Raw genomic sequence first — 25,941 nt, forward strand, 5'->3', positions numbered from 1 at the left:
AGATACTGAGCATCTGCTGATCTGTAAACAGTGAAAAACTGAGCGCCTGACCTCCAGGTGTCCGCTGAAGGCCGCGTGGTGTAGAGCTGTACGTCCGGCGCGGTCCGACACGTTGACATTACTTAGCAATGGGACTAACGCCTCTGCACAGCGCACGGCTTTATGGGACGCGGCCACATGCAGCGGCGTCTGCCAGTTCTTATCCCGCGCGTTCACATCCGCCGAGTGTTTCAGCAGCACCTGCACTGCCTCCTGAACACACAATCACATTAATGAGCTTGAAAGCCATTTCATTTGTTTATATTTGTTGTTCTGATGCTGGAGGACGTGTCGTACCTCACTACAGGAAGCTACGGCCCGATGAAGAGGAGTGAGCCATTTATTATCTTTGGCATTCACTCTCGCCCCTGAGAGAGAGAGAGAGAGAGAGAGAGAGAGAGAGAGGATGTGTGTGTGTGTGTGTGTGTGTGAATAAATGACACTTTTAATGTCACAGCTGAAGCAGGATACGTGTAGCTTCCCATAAGCCTGTTCAAAATAAACTCCCTAAATGCTCTGGGATCACATCTGCTGCTTAAATTACAGCAGCACCTGTTACTTTTACTCTTTCATTTGTGACAACAACTCCTGCTTTACACACGGCCAATTCAAGACGTCACAAGATGTGTGTGTTTTGTCAGTGTGTCACTGGGGTAGTGCTCAACAACTATGACTTATTTGTGGTTTAATTCATTTATGTTATTTTATATACACATTGTCAGTGTTGTTGTTAGTGGTTGCTAAGGTGTTGCTAGGTGGCTTCTATTGTCTTTAAATGATTGATGTATTTTGTTTAGATGAAAACAAACAGTTGTACACTATCATTCAAAAGTTTGGGGTCTGTAAGATTTTTATGAATACTTTTCTTCAGCAAGGATACATTTAGCTGATCAAAAGTGACAGTAAAGGGATTTATAATGTAACAAAAGATTTCTATTTCTTGAGCAGCAAATCAACATATTAGAATGATTTCTGAAGGATCACGTGACACTGAAGACTGGAGTAATGATGCTGAAAATACAGCAGTGAATCACAGGAATAAATTACATTTTAACATATATTTACATAGAAAACAGTTATTTTAAATTGTAATAATATTACACAATTTTTTTTTTTGTATCAAATAAATGCAACCTTGATGAGCAAAAGAGAATTCTTTCAAAATCTTACTGAGCCTAAACTTTCGAATGGTAGTGTAGATTTATCCATCAATCCAAATTCTATCATAATATCTATCATAATATAATATTAAGTTCTGCCAGCCCATTCTGAGCACCTTCATACCTGACAGGATGAGCAGCTCTATGATCTCAGCGTCGCCCAGGTAAGCAGCAGCGTGAAGCGGTGTTCTCTTCTCACTGTCCTGAGGATTCACAAACACAACACTTCATGAAAACTGATGTTTAACAATCTACTTATTTTCACTATTTCAGCAAATACGACAGCTTTCAAAAGTTTAGGGTTGATAAGATGGTTCAGTGATGGTTTTTGAAAGAAATCTCTCACCAAGGCTGTATTTATTTGATCAAAACACAGTAAAAGTTGTGAAATATTATTATAATTCAAAAGAACAATTTTACTCCTGTGATCAAAGCTGAATTTTCAGCATCATTACTCCAGCCTTCAGTGTCAGACGATCTTCAGAAATCATTCTAATATACTGATTTGCTGCTCAAGAAACATTTCTAAATTATCATCAATGATGAAAACAGTTGTGCTGCCCAGTATTTTGTGGTAACCATGTTTTTCCATGTTTCTTTGATGAATAGAAAATTCAAAAGAACATTTGTTTGATATCTAAATCTTTTGTAACATTAAAAATGTTTTAATTGTCACTTTTGATCAACAATGCATCCATGCTGAATAAAAATATTAATTTAATTTTAAAAAATCCTTTGCTGATTGGTGCAAGAGAAACACATCAACCAATCAAATACACACTAGAACAACTGCATCCAGCCTAATTTCTGCTCAAAACAGAGTGAGCTGGTGGTTTTACTCGTCTGTTGTTTATGCCACATATGTTTATGCGATTCACCTCCGATTTGCATAAGTTCTCTAGAGACGGCATGCAGAAACATGAGACACACACACACTTCTCTATTTCAGGTCCCCAGGATCTACTGCAAACACCTATACTGCAGCTTTAACTGTTTCTCCAGATGCTTGAGGATGTTTGACACTTCCATCAATAAAGGCAATTACTAAAGAGCGGCTATCATTCATTCTTCAGTGTCATGCCACCCTTCAGGCTTCTGTTTTCCATCTGGTCTGGAATGAGAATGGAAAACAGGAGGCCAAGCCACACCGAGTCACGTGACCTGACAGCCCATCAGTGATTGGCTGGCAGTGGAATGGGCGTCTCTCCAGGCACGGCGATGAAAACAGACTCCTCATTAAACAGTGAGCAGTAAAATAAACCCTCTCCAGTCCAAATGCAAGCTCATGAGAGCCTATTAACCTCTCGGATAAACATCCATTATGAAAATAGGAGAAATAATGTGCAAGAATGGCCTCTGTGTGCATTTCAGAAGGGTTTCCAAGATGAGAAATCAATAAACTGGTCTCAAAAATCAGCCAGATGCAATAAAATGTGAAAAATGACCACTTTCAGAGAACTTCAATGGACAGTTCATGTGTGTTTTTGCAAGTAATGGACAATTACCTGTACATTGACGTCTTCTTTCTTGAATATGAGCGAGCGAACTTCACCTGCGTCCCCGTTAAATATGGCTTTAATCAGAGAGGGCTGTGGAGAAATGGTCACAAACAATACTTAAGAGCTTCTTTAACTCTGAAAGACAAACCAACACATCTGATATCAATCAAAACTCAAATTCTGACAAGCTTGTCTCAAATAACAGCGTCTGTGTTAAATGCTGTGTGAAGATGAAAAGAAACTAAATGAATGAAACATTGTGTTTAATCTATGCAGAAAAGAAATTCTGAGAATTAGACGTCAGTCGGTTTAACAAGAAACCACTGATTCATCAGCACACCAAAGAAAAAAATTCAGTGAAGAGCAGCATGAAATCAATGTATTTAATAGTGAATAAAATCAGTTCTAACAACATTCGTGAGAATATGGAGAGACAAGAATCGCCGAACCTGAACGCAGAGTTAACTATGACACTGGTGAGGAGAGGAATATACCAGGCATGAATTAATATATTGAGATATGTAGATATGGTTTTTATACATTTTTAATAAATAAATAATAAGAAAAAAACATTTGCCACTTAAGAATCTAAAATTGTACATGCTTCAAGTCAAATCCTAATCAATGTCAAAATATGGAGTATTAAACATGCATTGTAAAAAATACACAGAAACCTGCCATAGAAAAAAGTACTGTAGGAAGCAAATAAATAAATAAATTAACAAATAAATTAAAGCACACTGTACATTATCTGCTTCATATTAATTTAAATAAACATTGGCTTATACTGATATATCAATCATAACTGCACTATGTGAAAATATTATTTTGGCATGTGTTGACAGCATACAAGCAACTGAAACAGAGCCTTATTAAAACATTATTGCTAATTGAAATTAATCTGAAAAAAAAAAAAACGTTAGTTCAAACATTTAAAAAAATGAACTGTTGCCTAAGCAATAAACTGAAATAAGTTTAAGAACTAAATTATAAACTGGAAATAAATAAAAACTAAAACTGTAATAAAACTATAAAAGCATATTAAAGCATAAATATTTAAAATAAACAAAAACTAATAAAAATGACAAAAACATAAAATGAATTAAGGGAGAATATAAAAATAAAAGCTAATTCAAAACATTAATCAATCCTATAACAGTATATAAATAATACTAAAATAACACTGCATCACTCCCAGTAAGAACATGCATTAAATATCTTTATTCAAAGTTATTCCAAATAAGGACCGGCAACACTGAAGCCCCACCCTGTCCAGCCCCACCTGGCTCCGCCCACCTGCCCCTCCTTCCACTCTCAGGTGTCATTACAGGAAATCACTGAAAGTGCAACTTACACAGCTCTCTCAGAAAAAAAATAAATAGAAGCTGTCACTGGAACAGTACACTTTAAAAAGTTATATTTTTGGACCTTATTTACCACTAAAAGGTGCATTTCAGTATTTTTAAGGTACAAATTTGTACCTAAAGTGTACAAATTAGTACCTTAATGGTACACATTAGTGCCTTTTGAAAGGGTACCAAACCAGTGACAGCTTTTGTACCTTTTTTCTGAGACAGTAAACAATTACTACTCATAAACTCTCTCTCAGACACACACACACACACACCTGCTGCAGCCTGTATGTGGATTCATCTCACAAACACATGATGCAGCAGCTGAAAACAGATGTGAGAACAAAAGACAGGAGGGAACGTCGTAAAAGAAAGAATGCAGCTTTCCTCTGTTTAAGGAAACGTGGCCTGCTACAACAGCAAAAACTTTAGCCTGAAGCTCCTGAAAACTGACTGAAACCAGTCAGAACCACTTAGACTGATCTTCAAAGAATGCTTTTAACTATTACAGGACCAAACCAGCTGACTAAATCCACAGAACTGAAACCTGCCTGTCCACTTCATCCACTAAACTGATGATTATCCTGCTAATTTGTCTACAGTTTCCATTCACACTGTTGTTGTAACTCACTGATCAAAAACACTAACACTTGTAGCTATACAAGATGCATTTTGGTTTGAAATGTGTGAGAACAATCCACAATGCAACACAAAAACACACAACACTGCTAGTGAGCATTAGCACAAAAATGTGTTCCTCTTTCTTTTGTAGGTCAAATTCAGTCAAGACAGAACAACAATATATATGTGAATGTTTTAACCCCCTGAATAATGGCTCAGACACATGAAGGTAACTGTACTGTTAAATGTAGCAAAACATGCATATGTGCATTAATAAACAAAATAGACAAACATTTTTTTTTAAGTTTAGCTTTGACAAAATGAAATCTAAATATATTATTACGAAAAAATAAAAACAAAATTTACAAAGGATTTTTTATAGTTCATCTTCAATTAAACAACTTTAATAAATAAAAAAATCATAATCTATCTTTAAAAAAAACTAAAATAGATATTAGATAAATCTCAACAACAAACAATTTACAAAAGTTTTTTGAAAGAAAATCTCCACGAGAAATCTAAAAAAAATCATGAATGAACAAAAGAATTCAACAAGAAATAAACATTTACAAACGTTTTTTTATTTATCTCTGGAAAAAAAAAAAGTAGATAAATGTCAACACAAAACAATTTCGCAATTGTTTTCGCAAATTACCTTTGATTTAAAAAAAAAAATTATGAGAAAAAACAACAAAATCTATAAAAGGTTTTAAAATGTTATCTAAATACTAAATGTGGCCTCACTTCATTAAAAATAATTTCATATGAATCAAACAAATAGCAAAGAGTACATGAGGTTTGATTATGTCTGCATTTGTACTTGTGTAAAGTGTGTTTTTGGCCTAAGGTTTGTTCTTGCATTATATTTTCATCAATTGTTGATGGTCATCTTGGGCCTTTCTGATGCATCTCACGCCATGCCAAGTTAAAAATAAAGTTACATTTTTATAAAAGCCAGTGCATTTTGAATGAATGAACGTGTGCTGCGTGTGAAGCGTGTCCTATTGCTGACAGCTGCATTTCCGTCCAGGTCAAAGGTCCACAACACGCTCCCAGTCACATGACCCCGAGTTTCCGAAGGGAATTTTTGGACCTCACCTGGAAACACCAATCAGATGTGACAGAGACGGATGAGCGTGTCTGTAGCTGTCTGCAGATAATAACGGGGACAGATCACGACACGCATCTACTAAAGCAGCCGTTCGACTTTCTTCTCGCTCTCTTTTGAAGTTCACCGCTGCTTTACACACTCAACAAACACAAACACACATTATCATCCACCTGCAGTCAAATCAGCACCTCACCTTCTCGTCCTGAGAGGAATTCTGGGAAATGTGGTCCGGGGCGGCTTTGGAATGCAGAGGGGAGGGTTCGTCGTCTTCCACCTCCTCCAGGACCACGATACACACACGACTCATGCGCTCCGACCGCATGCCTGTCTCTCCAGCACACACACACGAAAGCCGCTTTCACAAAAAACACCTCGCGTTATTCCGTACGGCAGATCCGTCCGCGATGTTCAGCTCCAATGCCATTAGTGTCCCTCCAAACGTGCACAATCCCAGAACAGGGAATTCCTCAGAGCGGGAACATCAGCAGTGCTGCAGTGGGAAGATGCAGCGTCCTCAAACACACTCACACACACACTCACACGCATGCACACACGGTCTCTCTGTGTGTGATCAGAGAGGACAATGGTGTGTTAGCTCCAGTCTGCTGAAACCTGCACTTTGCACACACACACACACAGATCCAACCCACAGCGCAATAACACACCAACCCTACTGCAGCGAAAGAGAGACAGAGAGAGAGAGAGAGAGAGAGAGACTGACAGAGCGAGCGAGGGGTGTTTTGTAATGAGACAGCGAGCTTCCGACAGCATGAGCCTTTAACAACAGTGAAATATGAGCAGAGAGACAGAGCTGATGGGACAAACACAGTCAGGGACAGATCAAATTATTCTTTGTCAGGACATCGAACAAGGTCACTGTGTGGTATTTTTTTAATTTTTTGCTTTGGGAACAAAATTGTTGAGTTCAGCACAAGAAAAGCGCTTTGGGGAAGTCCTCAAATGTAAATTATGATTGGGTTTATATTCAGAAGATGAAGGCTAACTGTTAGTCTGTTATTTTTCTGGGTGAATGTCATAAAACCTGTCAAAAACAAATGCAGGTCATATTTCATCTCAAAATGTAAAAAATATTCATATATATATATATATATATATATATATATATCTATATATATATATATATATATATATATATAGGAGGAGCTTGATTCGACTAACAAACACATACACATTTATATATTTATTTATTAGGGGTAACCCTGAATAGTCGACGATTCGATGCTTCGATAGGAGGAGCCTGATTCGACTACCAATCTCAAAGTCAAATATTCGCAGAGGTGTTATGATCATGCCATTTTGGCTATATGGGGGTGCTCAATGTCTGATTTCACATAGAACTTCTTGGTTACGTACGGTAACCCTCCCTCCTTGTTGGAGGGAACGGAGACGTCGTGTCGAGTGTGCGACACTAGGGGTCGCTCTTGGGAGCCCAAACACCTCTGACATCTTTGAGAAAAAAAATCGCCTATGGCTGACAGACATCATGATGTTAGGCTGACATTGTGATTTCCCCCCCTCCCACAATATTTTTTCCTCACAATTATATTGTTGGGTAAGTACAGGTTACTGTACATAAACTACGGGCATCTGGGAGCCAATATTGAAACCACTTTGGATTGCACGCTCTTATTTTACTTTCACTTTCGTGATCACATGGACTCTATACTATGGAGCGGCAGTACTTACCACAGATTGGACAATATTAAATGTTTGTCAGTGGTGCTCAGGATCTGCAAATCATTCGCCATCGTCCTATCAGACATCTCTCCTTACTTTGTGTATGTAGTAAGTGAACTTTCATGTACTGTAATGCAACAGGCTACCGTTAGCAAGCGGCTAACCTTTTAGTGGCTACAGTGGAGAATACACACATGGGGCCTCAAGAGGAACCACTACATGTGGAGCACTAAACCAATACAAGAGTTCACTCGAGGGAACCTACCTCGTAATGAGTTCTAATAGCAAGTTCCTCCGTCAAACTTTGCTAAGAAAAAATGCTTATGTGATGGAAGGGTAGTCCAGAGTTCATGAAAGGAACCTGAGCTGGACTGAATAAGCACATAATTACCCTGGGTGGAGCTGATAGCATGCTCTAGACCCTGCCAGTCTGCCGAGTCAAAGAACTGATGTTCAGAACTCTAGAGGAAACTGGTTCCATTCACAGAATGTAAAATCTAACAAATGTATTAGGTGTAGCACAACTTGCAGCTCTACAGATATCTGCTAGTGAGGCCCCGTTCTCCAGGGCTGCTGATGCAGCAATGCCCCTAGTAGAGTGAGCCCTCACTCCCAGTGAGCAAGGTAGGACTCTGGGCTACCTTGATCCCCCACCCTCTTGACAGAAGTGAGCCCTGTCAGGAGGGCCGTCTTCATAGAAAGGGCACTGAACTCAACTGATCTCTGTGTAAGGCCTGCAAGACAACAGTGAGATCCCAAGAGAGCATGAGATGTGGCCTCAGAGGTTTCAGACTCTGAGGAACCTAATAACCAGATCATGCTTCCCCACCGATCTGCTTCCACGGTGTTGTGGTTTGCCGCAATCATGGCCACGTACACCTTAAGTGTAGAAACAGACAGGAGCCTGTCCAGGCCTCCTTGGAGGAAGGAGAGCACAGATCTGATGCCACATCTTTGAGGGACCTTCCCCTGGGAAGAACACCAATTCACGAAAACGCACCACTTCAGGTCCTACAGCCGCCTTGTCGAGGGGGCTCTGGCCTGAGTAATGGTATTCACCACTGCTTGTGAAAGGTCTCCAAGTTCCTCCTGGTCATGTCCAGGGACCAAACATGAAGGTTCCAGAGATCCGGTCGTGGATGCCAAATTGTGCCCTTCCCCTGAGTAAGGAGGTCCTACCTCAGGGGAATTTGCCTGGCAGGAACTGGTGCCATGAGCACGAGCTCCGAGAACAAGGTCCTGTTGGGCCAATAAGGCGCCACAGGCAGGAGCTGTTCTCCATCTTCCCTGACTTTGCACACTGTCTGTGCAATGAGGCTCAATGGGGGAAATGCATACTTGAGTAGGCCCCTGGGCCAGCTGTGAGCCAGTGCATCTGTGCCGAGGGGAGCCTCGGTCAGGGAGTACCACAACTGACAATGGGTTGATTCCGACGAAGCAAACAGGTCCACCTGTGCCTGGCCGAACCGACTTCAATTCAGCTGAAATGTTTGGGGGTGAAGCCTCCACTCACTCCCGAGCGAGACCTGTTGTGAGAGGAGATCCGCTACACAATTGAGGTCGCCCGGGATATGAGTGGCATGCAGAGACCTGAGTCTGTGCTAGCTCCAAAGTAAGAGATGGCGGGTGAGTTGTGACTTGCGATGGAAGCGAACACCACCCTGGTGGTTGATGAATGCAACTGTCGCTGTGTTGTCCTTCCAGACCAACACATGCTTGCCTTGGGTCAAGGGTCAAAACCTCCTCAAGGCTAAAAGCACTGTCAACAACTCCAGGCAATTGATATGCCAATGCAGTAGAGGGCCTGTCCAGACCCCTGATGCTGCATGCCCGTTGCACACAGCGCCCCAGCCTGACTTGGAAGCATCTGTTGTAACAACAATGTCTAAACACACATCAACAAACATCACTCCTGCCCATAGAAAAGAAATGTCCTCCCAAGGACTGAAGGTACGGCGACACAATGGTGTGATGTTCACATGGCTTAAGCCGCGACGCCATGCCCATCTCGGGACTCAGGTACAAAGCTAGTGCTGAAGAGGTCTCATATGCATCGGTCCCAGTTGTGTGACCCCTAGTGTCATACACTCGATATAACGTCAGACTGAACGACAGAAAGGGAACTACCAGTTTTCTCCCAATAAGTTAATATACAGCCTATAATGATAATGTTGTAAAAAAAAAATAATAGGCTAAATATTTAACTGCGTGAATAAATCCAACCCCTAAATTAAACCCCTAAATATTTAAGTTTCACTTTCCATAATCTGTGACCGACAGGAGCATCTTGGGGGCAGGGATTTAAAACTTTAACAAGACTCAAACTGACACAGGTAGAGTGAAAGACCGAATTTTTTTCGATCAGGTAGGGTACAAGTGATTTCAAAACATTTCAGCCGGTTCATATATATATTATTTATCATTATGCATTTGGTTGAGTTGCGCTGCAGTAAAGCGCTTCATTGTAGGACTACGGTAATTATCTTTTCAGCATGCAGGACAAACAACAATGCAGAATATTAATAACTAGGACTGGGACTGTCATATACACATAACATTATAATGAGAACACTATTATAACAAAACGCGGTGAATTTTTAGAGTTTAGTTGCCGTGTCTCTGCATGTTGCTGCCTGAAGAATGCGTCCATTCTTCTATTTTAGCTTAATTGTCCTAAAATAGATTTAGATTTAACTTTCTTGATGGATTTTTTTGTTTTGTTTTTTATTTAATAATTAAATCTGCATTTTGCTTTATTTAATTTTATTTTTTGAGTGGTGTTTGAAATGTGACCTGTACATGTTTCACTGACATTCACACTGAAGTCTCTAATACTCCCTGATTTAGAAACACCAATAAATGTGAGTGGGTGAGTGTGAGTGTGTTTGTCTCCAGTCTCTATTAGATAATGTCTGATCCGTGACTCATTCTCATTGGTTCCCCTTCATCATCTCTTCCTCCTCCTCTCGCTCCAACTCACCACAACAAACTGCTGACGGCCTGACACACACACACACACACACACACACACACACACACACACACACACACACACACACACACACAGATCAGCACTTCAACAGCCACAGAATTATTAATGAGATGTGATTTCTGATGACAGAACTAGATTGTCAACAAAAAAACACAAAGAAGCCACTATTTATAGCTCAGAAAAATATCAGACTACATTTCTAAAACAAATCCTGCAGGACTGAACGTTAGCAAATGCATAGCAACACCATGGCAGTGACTTTTCATAGACAGTTTTCTTCAGACAAAGTAGAAACAAATTATTTAAACTTATGAAATATCCAGAATATCTGACTGGCACTTCTGAGCATGTTACGACAAGATTGATGCTCCTGGCAACAAAATTCCAACAAAATGATTTTCTCAAAGTTTCAAATGATATTTGACAGTAAAATCAGCATAAAAGTTGCTTCAATATTAAAGTGAACTTCTGAATCTGTTACAGACTGTAAAAATTGGTAAAATGACCAGTTTCACTGTATTGAAGTTGTACTGTAATGCAACCTTTGTAAACAGACGTTTTTTAAAAAAAAAAAACTTTTGAACAGTAGAGTATATATACAACTTAATGTTTGAATTTAAACTGCTACATTTATTCACTAAGGTATTTACCCAAAATAGAACTATTTTAAGACATGAACCATGTGCACTGAGTAGTGTCACAGCATGAGAGTGTCTCTGAGGGTTTAGTGTATTGTATCAAACAGTATCAGAAGTGAAGGAGGTTTCTGTGTCTGTAAACACCCTGCAGCACGGAACACTCCTCTAAGCTCCGCCCCCTGCACCGCTGCAGCCAATAACATGCTCTTCTATTCAATAATGTGACCAATGAAAACATGCCATCACAAACTGCCTGCCAGATACAGCAGAAGCCCAGAAACATCATTACAGTAGCTTTGTCTGATGCAGACAGCTGATGATATCATCAGTCTAGTGTGAAAAAATAACCTTCATATAAAAGGTCCAGTGCAGAATTTAACCCAATTCAAGAAAAATCAAGCAGCATATCAATTTAATGCACAGTAGACTTTTCACTATCTGGCATAAACAGAGTTTACTGATTGAAATTGAGAAAATAATGCCTAATGTTTTCTAGCATCAGAAAAATTTAATTCACTGACCTCCTTAAAAACAACTCAAAATATAGGCCTATCAAATATGACAAAAATCTATACTAAATAACCAAAACCATACCAAATGTAAAAAAAATATATTCTAAATATAACCAAAAACATCAAATATGACAAAAAATAACATAAAATATATTAATTATTACTAAAATATATTATATATAATCATAATCAAAACTATATTAAATATAACAAAATACAGATTTAAACAAAAATATATAAAATGACAAAATATATCTTAAATAGCAAATATATATTAAATATGACAGAAATATATTAAATAACCAAAATATCAAATGACAAAAACATATTAAACAGAATCAAAACATATCAAATGACAAACATATATTAAATATAACCAAATATATCAAATATGCAAAATATATTTTACATAGCAAAAAATATGTAATGAAATATGCAAATAATATCTTAAATATAACCAGAAAATATCAAATTATGACCATATATGTGAATTATAATTTTTTGTCATAATGTGTTTTGGTTATATTAAATATATGAATTAAATGTGATACACATATATTAAATATAACAAAATTATATGTGTGTGTGTGTGTGTGTGTGTGTGTGTGTGTGTGATGCCAAAAAAAGAAAAACAACACATGACAAATTTATCACTGAGTTCATGCTAGAAATTGTTACATTATTCTTCATGAAAATTGTGCTTTTCATCAGAAAGGAGTTTGCAGTGGATTGTTTGTAACCTGTATTATATTAACCAGTGTTAAATTGTCTACTGAGAAGACTTGAAAAGTGAATCCACATGCAGGATCTTGTGTAAAACTCTCATGAATGAGTCTAAAAAGGATTTGATGAAGTCAGACTCCCTCTAGAGGACGAGAAACACAACACACGAGAAGAGGATTCATCTCTGGTGTAAATTCATGATCATCAGTCTTTGTTTTCTGCTGGGAACAAACACTGCTTAGTTTGTTGTGCGGTGCTGGTTTATGATGGTCTAGCTGATCTGTTTTGATGCTTTTATAGTGGTTTTGGGCACTGCAAACCAACCAGACCAATGTAATCCAGTTAAGTTCAAGCCCATGTCATTCTTCAGTCCTCATTCTTTCTTTGTCCTCTTTTCAACCAGCATTCAAACAAAGACTGCGGCTGCTACATCTGAAAGCCACTTCCTGTCTCCACAGACCACACACGTCTAACATCAGCCTCATGTTATTCATACACAGCTCCAGAATCTCACAAATCAATCACGTCATTCATTTTTTAATAAAAGCTAGACTTCTAATGGTTTCACATGAATGCTTTTGTTTGCTCTCTATCTTCTCCTCTCAACAGAAACTAACAGCCTCAATCACAGAAAATGGAAAGTGTTTTATGAATGCAGGTTTAGTTGCATCACACGAGGGATGAAGCATTAAATAAGCAGACTGCCGTTAAACTTCCTATCTGTCAGTCATAAATTGCCCATGTTTTACAAAGCAGTGATTATTTAATGACAATAACGTCACAGAATCTGTCAATCACAGCTAAAGATGCAGAACAACTTGGCTTTAAAATGCCAAATATTAAAAGTTACCTTTTATACCTTTCCCTCTAAAATGCATGGAAAGGTCATTTCAATGAAAAGCAAAACATAAAAAAAAGAAAAGAAAAAAAATCGAGGACCATTAAACATTTTAAGAAGTCCTCATTTGTAAATCGCTTTGGATAAAAGCATCTGCTAAATAACTAAATGTAAATGTAATGTAAATAGTCATGATATAAACATTTACAAACACAAATTCTTATGCTAGTATCCTTATAAGAAAATAAATAAATAAATAAATAAACCCTTTAAAAGGCAGAATTAATGCAACAATGCATTTATGCAACAACCTAACGTTCCCATTAAGTTATGAAAACGTTATTTCCGAATGTTTTCTGAATGTTCAAAACATCCAGTTTTTTAAAATGGTTTATATATATTAGTTATGCGAACCTATCATTCCCTTTTCATTTTACAAACATTATGGGAACGGTACATTTGAATATTCTCAGAATGTTCTAAAAGTAATATTTCAAAAACGTCCAACTGAAACTTTCAGAAAAAGAACGTTCATGATACATAACGTTTTTGTGCGTTTTGAGAACGTTATTAAAGACCGAATGACCCTGAACAAACAACAAACTTAAAACACAGCAGTGAGATCTGAGCACAGGTGAGGTGTGTGTGTGTTTCAGGTGATGTGTGTGTGTTCAGGTGATGTGTGTGTCAGGTGAGGTGTGTGTCCGGTGAGGTGTGTGTGTGTGTGTGTGTGTGTGTGTGTGTGTGTGTTTCAGGTGATGTGTGTGTCAGGTGAGGTGTGTGTCCGGTGAGGTGTGTGTGTGTGTGTGTGTGTGTGTGTGTGTGTGTGTGTGTGTAAATATGAATATGTGTGTGTGTGTGTGTTTCAGGTGAGGTGTGTGTACGGTGAGGTGTGTGTCCGGTGAGGTGTGTGTGTGTTTTTCAGGTGATGTGTGTGTCAGCTGAGGTGTGTGTGTGTGTGTTTCAGGTGATGTGTGTGTCCGGTGAGGTGTGTGTGTGTTTCAGGTGATGTGTGTGTCAGGTGAGGTGTGTGTCCGGTGAGGTGTGTGTGTGTGTGTTTCAGGTGATGTGTGTGTACGGTGAGGTATGTGTGTGTTTCAAGTGAGGTGTGTGTCCGGTGAGGTGTGTGTGAGTTTCAGGTGATGTGTGTCTCAGGTGATGTGTGTGAGTTTCAGGTGATGTGTGTCTCAGGTGATGTGTGTGTCCGGTGAGGTGTGTGAGTTTCAGGTGATGTGTGTTTCAGGTGATGTGTGTGTCAGGTGAGGTGTGTGTCAAGTGAGGTGTATGTCCGGTGAGGTGTGTGTGTACGGTGAGGTGTGTGTGTGTGTGTGTGTGTGTTTCAGGTGATGTGTGTGTCAGGTGAGGTGTGTGTCCGGTGAGGTGTGTGTGTGTGTGTGTGTTTCAGGTGATGTGTGTGTCAGGTGAGGTGTGTGTGTGTGTGTGTGTGTCTGTGTGTTTCAGGTGATGTGTATGTCAGGTGAGCGCAGGTAACTGATCACAGACCTGCTCTCTGAGCCGCAGCACCATCCTCTTCTTTCTCCTCCGGCGCGAGAACTCATGCGGAAATCAAACCGGACTGGGGTTTTAAAAGCCTGAAAGAGCCCGACACAGCTCAGGCAGTCGGGGGTTAAAGCTCTGCCTTACATGTCAGTGTGTGCTGGGCTCGAGTTTCCTCTACTCTTCCTGAAATAGACAAACAAAGCGGCACAAAGCCACGCGACCTTTCAGTTTTAGCGTCTCCACTCTGCAGTTACAGCGACACGATCTGTAGAGGGCGCTAAAATACGGATGAATTATTATTCGAAAATATGCCAAAAAAATAAAAAATGCTTACTTCATTATGACTTAATTTAAATTAAATTGTTACTTTTTTTACATTTATTTTATTATTATCATTGGTAGAATATTAATGATCTTCGATGTCCATATAACAATGCAAAAAAAGAAATATACTAATATTTATTAATTTTTAACAACTTTTATATTTTACATACTTGTGACCCTGGACAACAAAACCAGTCATAATTAAAGGTAAAAAAAAAAAAAATCTAAATATTGAGAAAATCGACCTTAAAGTTGTCCAACTGAGGTTCTTAGCAATGCATATTACTAATCAAAAATTAAGTTTTGATATATTTATGGTAGGAAATTTACAAAATATCTTCCTGAAATATGATCTTAATATCCTAATGATTTTTAGCATAAAAGAAAAATTTACCCGTGCTACTTATATTTTGGTCGCTGTGATTTTTATTTTGAAGATCAACATCTTTTGGTGATCCTGGATCAACATTAATGTCCAAAAATATAGAATTAACCTAATTCCTACCCCTAAACCTAACCCTACCAATGATTTATTCCTAAAATCAGAGGGAAATGATAGCTGATTAACAAGAGTGTAGAAGCACCTAACCCTGACTGTAAGCCTAAAACACATATTTCCTGAAAAGTTATATCTCTATTCTGATTGGTTGATTGGAATGTTGTTCCAGGATCAACAAGGATGCTGATCCAGGAACATGTTGTACTTGGTGAAATCACGCTCACCTTATATTTTTGTGGTCCAGAGTCACATTTAAGCTACAAGAACAAATGACAAGTGGGTTACCTGCTTGATCAGCTAAATCTAAATATGCAAAGGACGAAGTCATGGTAATAAACTATTTAAGTTTGATTCACATTCAACTCAAATGGGACATTATTCTGAATATCTATGTTATTTTGTGACAGCTTGTCAAAGATTCTAGCACTCCCGCTCATTATCGTGGAAGTCAAAACCATGTGACACTGGAAGTAAATCCAGTGTGTGGACAATCTGAAAATATTTATGGCCTGACTTCCACAACAATGCCATCACTGAGTGTGATGCGGGGGTGAAGTCATCGATGTTCACTGAAAAGCGTAACACTTAAAAAAATTAATCTCGCCACTTTATCCCCCCCCCCAAAAATAAAATAAAATAAAACTTACTAAACTTACATTGACACCAGCTGAATGTAATGCTCATTTACCTTGTCTTAAAGGTAAAAATACAAATAAAAAGGAGTTATTTTAGTAAAATAAATAATGAAAATGAATTGAAAAAAAAATTAGATTGTAATCGAATAAACTACGTATATTAAAATTTTACGTAATAAACTAAAATACAAATTAAATACATTAAAAAAAAAAATCTTAATTGGTGATCATCCATGCAGTCTTGAAAATATTCTGATAAAATTACTAACAACATACACTCAAATAGACTGGCATGCGTGGGGAAATTCCTGGTTATGTGAGTCATTCATGGGTCAGCAGTGCTTCAGACTGCAGTAATTAGACAGATGGTCATTTCTCATCGAGGGCATCTGTGCTTGTCATAAGAAAAGGAAACTGCATGTAAAAATAGCCGGAGTGTCACTGAATAAACCTGACCTTTAGATGTGAGGAAGCTTCTCACAACCTGACATTTGTCTCAAAAGTTCCTTCCCATAATAATGCAAACAGCTGCATCTACTAATAATCACGTTCATTAATGCGTGGTCTAGCGCCACCTTGAGGTCATCAAAAAACTAATTGAAATGCATGAAAATTTTCAAATTAAAATAAAAAATTGGTTAATTAAAATAAATTACACACACACACAAACATATATCAAACTATATTACAGACTCTTAGTCTGGAAAAAATACAGTGTACATCAGATCCGACTCTTATGTTGAGCTCATTATTAGATAAAACATAATTATTTGATCTGTTTAGATAATCTAAATAAATTTAACATTCAGGAGCTGAATATATGCATATGTTACATACAGACACCAAATGCACAAACATATCACTTGCACTATAAAGAAAAAAGTAAAATTCTCATTGCATCATTGTAAAAAACTAGAAGTCTCTGTAAGCTGGCTGTCTTATAGTTTGATCACAAGAGTGCAGTATACAGTGGTGTGCAATATGCTCAGACATCTTCACCCTATCTACACACAACATACAATGTAATTTAAATATCCTCATCATCTGTCGGCTGCTCAGGAATGAAAAGGCAGATATTTCATCTCAAATACATTACGATCAATATCAGGCAATTTAATTTAAAGAGATAGTTCACCCTAAAATGATGATTCGGTCATTAATTAGTCACTCCCATGTCATTCCAAACCTGTAAGTCCTTTGTTCATCTTCGGAACACAAATTAAGATATTTTTTGATGAAATCCGAGAGCTTTCTGACTCTCCATAGACAACAATGTAACTGAAATGTACCCAGACTATTTTACAGATGTCCTTACTATGTTTCTGGTCCTGGGAACATTTCAGTTGCATTGTTGTTAATGGAGGTTCAGAAAAGCTCTCAGATTTCATCCAAAAATATCTTCATTTGGGTTCTGAAGACAAAGACATTTATCCTCTTTTGTTTTGCAGATCATAACAAGACTCTTACTTGCATTATATGTAAATATAAGTTTTAAGTTTAAACACAGAACATAATAGTGAGATGGTGCAGTAATATGATAAATAAACTGAAATATAACACAGTATTAAAGGCCTTAAAACGTTTAAAAAGTCGTCAGTATGCACCATAAGGGACTTAAAAATGATTGCCCCATTTTATTTGTATAGTCTGGTGGGCATAACACACTGAGATTCTCACAATGATGTACTGCAGTATTCCATACCTGTAATGTAGTTATAACTATAGGCAAAAACTTTTTACTGAACAGTTTAAGATTATCTTCACAAAAATTGCACAATATATGAAAACAGTTGTAAAACACATAGATGTGGTATAAATATGTTGCAAGGCAGGGTTGTTGTGAAACAGATGTGTGAACATCAACTAACATTCAAGCTCTATTTTTTAGGTTTGTGGGTTCACAGGATTGGATGTGTGTACAACAGTGAAAACATCACCATCTCAGCTGCTATTTAAGCGCGCAGGAGGAGAAGCCATTTGATCTGCGAGACTTTTTGGATAACTTTTTCTTTTGCAGTTAATTTCCTACGGCCATTTTTGTTATTTAGTTCTGAGTGAACATGCGGCTGTGTATCGCGAGCGTCCTCGCAGTGCTGCTGGCGCTGAGCTGTCCATTCGGCATGTCTGAAGTTCTAGAAACATTCGATAAATGTAGTGAGTTTTTCTTGCGAGGACAGCCTCCGGTGATTCCTGGCATCCTGATTCCAAAGTCTGATCATGCTCATTACAAAAAAATCTGTCAAAAATATAATTCCCAAGATAATAATCAAAGATATATGTTTGCAACTCTCTACGACACATCAAGCAGGATTCCTGTTTTCTCAGCTTACAAATACACTGGAAGAGGAAATTTCGACAGACCAGGCGATCTATGGAAGATCGAGCCGCAGGTGATGATTTAGCTTGTTTTATGATGCCTCATTTTTCTGCACTCTTCACCTCTTTTCTTCTAATGATATGTTCTGTATACATTTTATGTCAAAGTTTATTCGTCTGCCATTCAGTGCTGCTTTTACTTCTAGTCTAACAACTTTTAAAGGTAGTTTTTAATTTCACCCAAAAATGAAACGTCATTATTTATTCAACTTACATTGTTCCAAACCCACATACACAAATTTTGAATTATGTAGGTTTTTTGCAACATTTAATCTGTTAGTAAATGCCTGCTTAACTGCTGAATTTCAGTGAATAACTCTGAAAAAAAAAGTTTTGTGATAACGTCAGAAGACTACTCGGATGATTTTTATGGAGTTTGACATATTGATAGGTTGCTATATGGAAAAAGAACTCCATTAAGATTCTTCTAATTTTACATTTTACTTGAACAAACAGGTTTGTAATGACTTTATGGGGAGTCAATTATTCATCTCTTAGTGTTTAATAACTCTTTCTCTTTCTTGTAAATATCTGCAGCTCGATCCTCATGTTGGTGACATGACTGTTCCATACAAAAATCAGGCCATCAATGAAGACTACTTCGCAAACAACTTTGGAATGAATCGTGGTCACTTGTTTCCCAGCAGTCACGCAGCTGATGTATTCACCGCCGAATCTACATTCACACTCACCAACATTGTGCCACAGTATGGGGCCTTTAATGCCGGCGGTTGGAGAAGCATGGAAATTGAGAGTGGAGATACCATGAATACACAATGCATTGACAATAATAAGAAAGTTTTAGCCCATGTGCTGACCGGAGCTATACCTGGTAAAAACAAACTAAACGATAGAGTGAACATTCCCTCTAGCATGTGGATGGCATTCTGCTGCTATAACAGTGGAGAAAGATTGTGGGTCTCTCAAGCTTACTGGGCCCTAAACAAAAAGGAAAGGGATGATAGCGGGATCAGTAGAATGAGCCTGGAGAAATTACAGCAATTTCTGAGTGAAAAGTGGGTGGAAAATGTGCAGCTGTTTAGGAACAACTGTAGAGATGTCCCTAAAAGCATCCACTAGGCTAAAAATCCTTGAATGACCATTTCTGATGTTTGATAAGTGGTCTCTTTAGCTTTTCCAGAATCCTAACGATCCTAACTCTTTTTTTTACTTGCTGTTATAAATGGGCTGTCTGTAAATTAAATTAAATTTATGCATTTAGCAGACACTTTTATCCAAAGCGACTTACAGTGCATTCAGCCTATCAATTTTTTATCTATCATGTGTTCCCGGGGAATCGAACCCCCAACCTTGCGCTTTGTAACGCAATGCTCTACCACTTGAGCTACAGGAGCACAATGTAAATGTTTATCTTTCTTTCTAATAAAGCTATGAAAATGTTCATCAGAATCATCTCACTGTCTAAATCTGGGGTTCCCAAATTTCTCCATTCCAGGATCCACCTACACAAGTATAATACATCTCAAACACCACTAAAATGATCTTAAATCTTTAGTAGAGAGCAGTTTTTAATTTCCATAAACAAGTTTAATTGCAATACCAAAGACTAAAGTACAATATATAAAAAATTATAAAATTGAATAACAGCATAATGGCTACAGTATGTTGAAATAATGTTTCAGAATCAGGTGATCAAAAAGTACTGTATAGGGTTAATTTCAATCAAAAAGTTTGATATTTTAGAAATAATAAAAGGCAATAGTTCCAAGGCGAAAGCCACTGCTGAACAAAAAGAACACAAAGGCTCATCTCACGTTTGCCAAAAACATTTTGATTATCCCAAAGAATTTTGGGCAAATATTCTGTGGACTGATGAGACAAAAGCTGAACTTTTTGGAAGGTGTGTGTCCTGTTACATCTGATGTAAAACCAACACAATATTTCATAAAAAGTACATCATACCAACCAGTGTTGGGGGTAACGCATTACAATTAATGCAAGTTACGTAATCAGATTATGTAACTAGTAAAGTAACGCATTACTTACTAATTTATAAGGAAATATCTATTTTTCAAATGACTTGCTTCTTGCGTCAGACCAAGGCTGCATCTCATTGCTAGTTTTGCTTGATCTTAGTGCTGCGTTCGACACCATAGATCACAACATACTCATAGATAGATTACAAAACTATACAGGTATCCAAGGGCAGGCTTTAAGATGGTTTAGATCCTACCTGTCCAATCGCTACCGCTTTGTTTATTTAAATGGGGAATCATCTCATTTATCACCAGCAAAATATGCCATAGGGATCCACAAGGATCTGTCCTAGGTCCTCTATTATTTTCAATATACATGTTGCCCCTTAGTAATATTATTAGAAAATACAGGATTAGTTTCCACTGTTATGCTGATGATACTCAACTATATATCTAAACGAGACCAGATGAAACTTCTAAATTATCTAAGCTAACAGAGTGTGTTAAAAATCTAAAAGATTGGATGACCAATAATTTTCTCCTATTAAATTCAGATAAGACAGAGATATTATTATTGGACCAAAAAACATTAAACAGAATCTCATAGATTACAATTTGCAACTAGACGGATGTACTGTTACTTCCTCTACTGTCAAAAATCTGGGTGTTATATTCGACAGTAACTTGTCTTTTGAAAATCATATTTCCCATGTTACAAAAACAGCATTCTTCCATCTTAGAAACATTGCCAAGCTACGAAAGATGTTACCTGTTTCTGATGCAGAAAAGCTACTTCATGCATTCATGACCTGTAGACTGGTCTATTGTAATGCACTGCTAGGTGGTTGTCCTGCATCCTCAATAAACAAGCTACAGGTAGTCCAAAATGCAGCGGCTAGAGTCCTTACCAGGTCAAGAAAATATGATCATATTACCCCAATACTACAGTCTCTGCACTGGCTACCTATTAATTTCCGTATCAGTTACAAAATATTATTACTTACTTATAAGGCCCTTAATGGCTTAGCTCCTGCGTACCTAACTAGTCTTCTACCACGCTACAACCCATCACGCTCCCCTAAGGTCACAAAACGCTGGACTTTTGATAGTACCTAGGATAGCAAAGTCCACTAAAGGAGGTAGAGCTTTTTCACATTTGGCTCCCAAACTCTGGAACAGCCTTCCTGATAACATTCACAGTTCAGACACACTTCCTCTGTTTAAATCTAGATTAAAAACACACCTCTTTGGCCAAGCATTCAAATAATGCATTTCATAATTTTGGACTGCGGTTATATCTGATCAAATGCGCATTATTATTAGTCTTTAGCTTGGGTTAAACTAATTAATTTTACTTGGCTGGAACAGCAGCTACGCTAATTGTGTCTCTATTTGTTTCTCTGCTTTGCCACGGGATTTACATCCCGTGGTAACTAGGATTTACACAAGCTCCAGTCTGGATCCAGAAACACCTGAGAAGAGATGATGCCAACCCCTCAGAGGACCTCAGATGATGCTAACCCAGAGACAACATACAGAACTACCACATTTTGCTATAAGTTTGATTGCATAATTGCTGTTAATAGTGTTCACCGTCTGTTTAAGTCTTTAATTGATTTTTCCGAACATTTCTGCTGTATACACATAAACTGACAGTCACCACTGATAAGCTACTCCTAAATATTGTAGAAACATAATTTTCTGTAAAGTTGCTTTGCAATGATTTGTATTGTAAAAAGCGCTATACGAAAAAAAAATATATATAAACATTGTTTCCCATGTCTTGACTGACAGCTCTCGTGTTGCCATGTTGAGAAAAATCGAGTAAGTGTGCTGTGAACATGATGTTACTTTAGTTCTAGACTAAATATGAACATGCATTTATTTATCTCACTGCACAAAAACAGATTCAGTGTTCCTCAAAATGAATAAAAACAGTCAAATGACAACTTAAGAATATTATACAAACCTGCAATAATTAGTATAAATTAATATAAATATCATTTATGTATTTAATCCCATTTTACTAACCACCAACGTCTCTGCTACTGACATTCGATGATCCAATTCAACCATACTAATAAGCAAAAATGACACATTTTTGTTTCATTTTTGTTATATCTGAAGAGTGTTGAACTTTGTCATATTCTGCATGTACAAAATCTACATGTCAAAGTCCGGACTTAAATCCGATTGAGATGCTGTGGCATGACCTTAAACAGTCCATTCATGCTCGAAAACCCTCCAATGTGGCTGAATTAAAACAATTCTGCAAAGAAGAGTGTGCCAAAACTCCTCCACAGCGATGTGAAAGACTCATTGCCAGTTATCACAAACACAACAAGTTATTAGATTTAGGGGGCAATTACTTTTTCACGTAGGGCCAGGCAGGTTTGGACAGCTTTTTTCCCTTAATAAATGAAATCATTATTTAAAAACGGCATTTTGTATTTACTCGGCTTATCTTTGTGTAATATTACAATTTGTTTGATGATCTGAATCATTTAGGTGTGACAAAAATGCAAAAACTATATATATATATTTTTTATAGGAAGGGGGCAAATACTTTTTCACAGCTCTGTAATACAGTACTTGTCAAAAGTTTGGACATTACCAAAAACACAAAAAAACAAAAAAGAAACATTTCATTAAGTGAAATAAACCTGAAATAATATACATACAGTACTTGCCAAAAGTTTGGAAACCTAAAGATTTTTAAATGTATTTAATATAGTCTCTTCTGCGCATTAAGGTTGCATTCATTAATCAGCATGTTAGAATGATTTCTGAAGGTCTGGAGTAATGATGCTGAAAATTCAGCTTTGATCACGGCAGTAAATTACATTTTACAATATATTCACATAGAAAACAGCTATTTTCAATTGTAATAATATTGCACAATTGTAGTGTTTTTACAGTATTTTTGATGCAGCCTTGATGAGCAGAATAGATGTTTTTTCTAAAACATTAAAAAAATATTACTGTATGTATATTTACACTAGTCAACATTTGAAGTGGATCAAAACCTTTCATCAAAGTTGTCCTAAAACCTAAAACCAAAATGTAATTATGATGAACTTTTTTTAACCTTTACAAATGTTGACTGCTGTATTTCAGGTTTATTTTTTAAATGAACAAAATGTTTTTAATAGTTTAAGTTAATGATAATAACCATGAAAAGCACTAGTTTTTATTTTGGCCACTTCACAGGTCAGGTGTGAAAGAAAACTTAACACTCAAATTATGTTTGCTGACTCGGTTTCTCAGAAAGTGAGACTTGAGTTTACAAAATTTCGAGTTGTGAAACTGTGGGTGTGGATGATGGTTAACCTTCCTGCTGCAAAACAATCTCTCTGTGTTAGAAAGAGGCATTTAAGTCCAAACAGAGACACATGAAACTACATTCTCGTCTGAAGGGAAGATGAGGCTGTTTATCGCGAGAGTCTCTGTGCTGCTGCTGGTTCTGGGTTTTTCATGCATCACATCTGAACTTGTAGACAAATTCAGTAAATGCGGTGACCTTTTCTACCATCAAACGCCTCCGGACATCCCTGGCATTCTGAAGGATTCAGCTGCACAGCACAGTAATTATAAATTAATCTGTCAACAATATGAGAGCAGTATAAAGTATGCAACCCTCTACGACACAACACAGAAGATCCCTCTTTTCTCAGCTTACAAATACACCAGAATACAAGAATACAAAGAAGTAACTAAGATTCCCTGGATGATCGAGTCGAAGGTGATGTTTCTTACAATGACTCAAAAATGTAGCATGGAAACACTTCATATATTTGCTAGCTTATATATAAAGCAGAATGTATTCTTGTTGTTGACTGTGTTTCTGTCAATTATTTGTTCTTTAGCTTGAACCTGTAGGGCCTGAGATCCGTGAGCCATTCGTCCATCAGGCGATCACTGGAGACTACACCAATCCACACGCCAACGATCGACAGGTCAGCCCCGGTCACTTATTTCCAGTCCGTTATGCAGCTGATAGAGACACTGCCAAGTCTACGTTCACTCTAACCAACAGCATTCCACAGAAGAGAAACTTAGAGACAGGCATTTGGATTCGCAAAGAACAAGACATTAAAGATATGATGGATAAATACTGTCGTGACCAGAAGAACAACAACAAGATCTTGGCCTACGTGTTGACTGGAGCTCTGCCTGGCAACAATAATCTGAATAACAGAGTGAACATTCCCTCTCACAAGTGGATGGCTTTTTGCTGCTTTAACAGTTCAGGAAACTCAATGCTCTCCAGAGCTGACTGGGCCGAGAACAAAATAGATGAAGATGTAGTAACTCGTCCTAAGAGCCTGCAGGAGTTACAAACGTTCTTAAATGAGAGATGGCGCAAACAAGTAAAAGTGTTTTACAAAGACTGTATGTAATTTTAACATACGACCAGAGAACAGCCTTCTTCAGTCAGCGCAGAATGAGAACACAATGCTTTACATCAGCATTTCATCTGTAATGCTCTTCTTTCATCATATCCTGAGAAAAAAGAAAAGAAAAAATCGAGCAAATTCTTCTTTCATTAGTGTGTACATGCTTTTTTCTTTAATAAAGCTTGCAATTGCAAATATTGGCACATGAGACTCGTTTCACTGACCTGCTGCATGTGTGTGCACGATTACACATAGGCCTTAGTGAGAAAAAAGTTTTTATATAAAGCATGAACTCTATAAACATAATCTGATTTGAACAATTTAATTATAACAACTAAACCCTTCCAACTACAAATATTGCATGTGGTTTTGACCTCATATTAATCAGTAAACACTTAATATTTCTACATTTATTTTTTTTTTTATTAATTGAGGATCAATTTAAATTAACTGAAAAATGCAAAAGTGTTTAAAATGGTAGTCAATCTGGTAACCAAATACCTAAATACACATTTGAAATGAAGTATTGAATTATAGTTGTTAAAGCAGGTATGTGTCAACCACAATTGCTCCCAGTGTGAAAGCTGATAATCATGAGTGGTTGTGTTATTAAATCAAATAAATTAAAAGAAAACTAAAATACAAAGATAAACGTCATGACACAGCAATAAGAAAAAAATATATCCCAAAGACCTGAAGAGATTCACAGATTAGACACTTAAAACGTGAAGTAAACAGCACAATATTTGTTCTTTAAACATGATTTATACAAAACCAGACGGAGTTCATAGAGTTTGACAAGATTTATCGAATAAAAAAGTTTTACTATCTAATGTCCAAAGATGAATTTTGAAAATGGATTTATTTCTAATGTGTTTTATGCCATGATATTTTTTTTATGACTGCAGATTTTGAGTTTTAAAGCAACACTATGTAAATTTGGGCGCTCTAGCGGTTAATACACAGAACTGCACGCATCCCGCGGAAGAACATTCTAACCGGAGCTTCTTCTCCAAGTTTATGTCTATGGCGATTTACGCAGGTATGTGTTACTCCGCAGCGGTGAAGACCCGAACAGGCTACAATAGTC

General features: G+C 37.3%; 3 protein-coding genes across 6 annotated transcripts in view; 2 read left to right on the plus strand and 1 right to left on the minus strand.

Moving 5' to 3' along the window:
- The window catches only part of LOC109102633 (serine/threonine-protein phosphatase 6 regulatory ankyrin repeat subunit A-like), a 29,209-nt gene extending 14,272 nt beyond the window's left edge, over positions 1-14,937 (minus strand). For 2 of the 4 annotated variants that reach the window (XM_042745318.1, XM_042745317.1), the window contains exons 1-5: positions 5,976-6,470; positions 2,705-2,788; positions 1,324-1,402; positions 337-407; positions 52-252 (exon numbers count right to left, since the gene is read on the minus strand). In XM_042745318.1, the coding sequence (XP_042601252.1) occupies positions 52-252; positions 337-407; positions 1,324-1,402; positions 2,705-2,788; positions 5,976-6,104 (564 nt within the window). In that variant the 5' untranslated portion in view covers positions 6,105-6,470. Of the gene's footprint in view, positions 1-51; positions 253-336; positions 408-1,323; positions 1,403-2,704; positions 2,789-5,975; positions 6,471-14,686 lie in introns of those variants that run through there. The other 2 variants (XM_042745319.1, XM_042745320.1) reach the window with 2 other exon arrangements.
- A 3,057-nt stretch (positions 14,938-17,994) lies between these two features.
- LOC109102626 (endonuclease domain-containing 1 protein-like) lies at positions 17,995-19,799 on the plus strand. The gene is made up of 2 exons (XM_019116013.2): positions 17,995-18,531; positions 19,055-19,799. Exons 1-2 carry the CDS (start codon positions 18,202-18,204, stop codon positions 19,595-19,597), a joined length of 873 nt encoding a protein of 290 aa, XP_018971558.1. The 5' UTR covers positions 17,995-18,201; the 3' UTR covers positions 19,598-19,799.
- A 4,010-nt stretch (positions 19,800-23,809) lies between these two features.
- Positions 23,810-25,054, plus strand: LOC109102627 (endonuclease domain-containing 1 protein-like). The gene is made up of 2 exons (XM_019116015.2): positions 23,810-24,196; positions 24,321-25,054. Exons 1-2 carry the CDS (start codon positions 23,876-23,878, stop codon positions 24,852-24,854), a joined length of 855 nt encoding a protein of 284 aa, XP_018971560.1. The 5' UTR covers positions 23,810-23,875; the 3' UTR covers positions 24,855-25,054.
- Positions 25,055-25,941: the final 887 nt, after the last annotated feature.

The sequence above is a fragment of the Cyprinus carpio genome, chromosome B19 (assembly GCF_018340385.1).
Source record: "Cyprinus carpio isolate SPL01 chromosome B19, ASM1834038v1, whole genome shotgun sequence".
Lineage (NCBI taxonomy): Eukaryota > Metazoa > Chordata > Actinopteri > Cypriniformes > Cyprinidae > Cyprinus > Cyprinus carpio.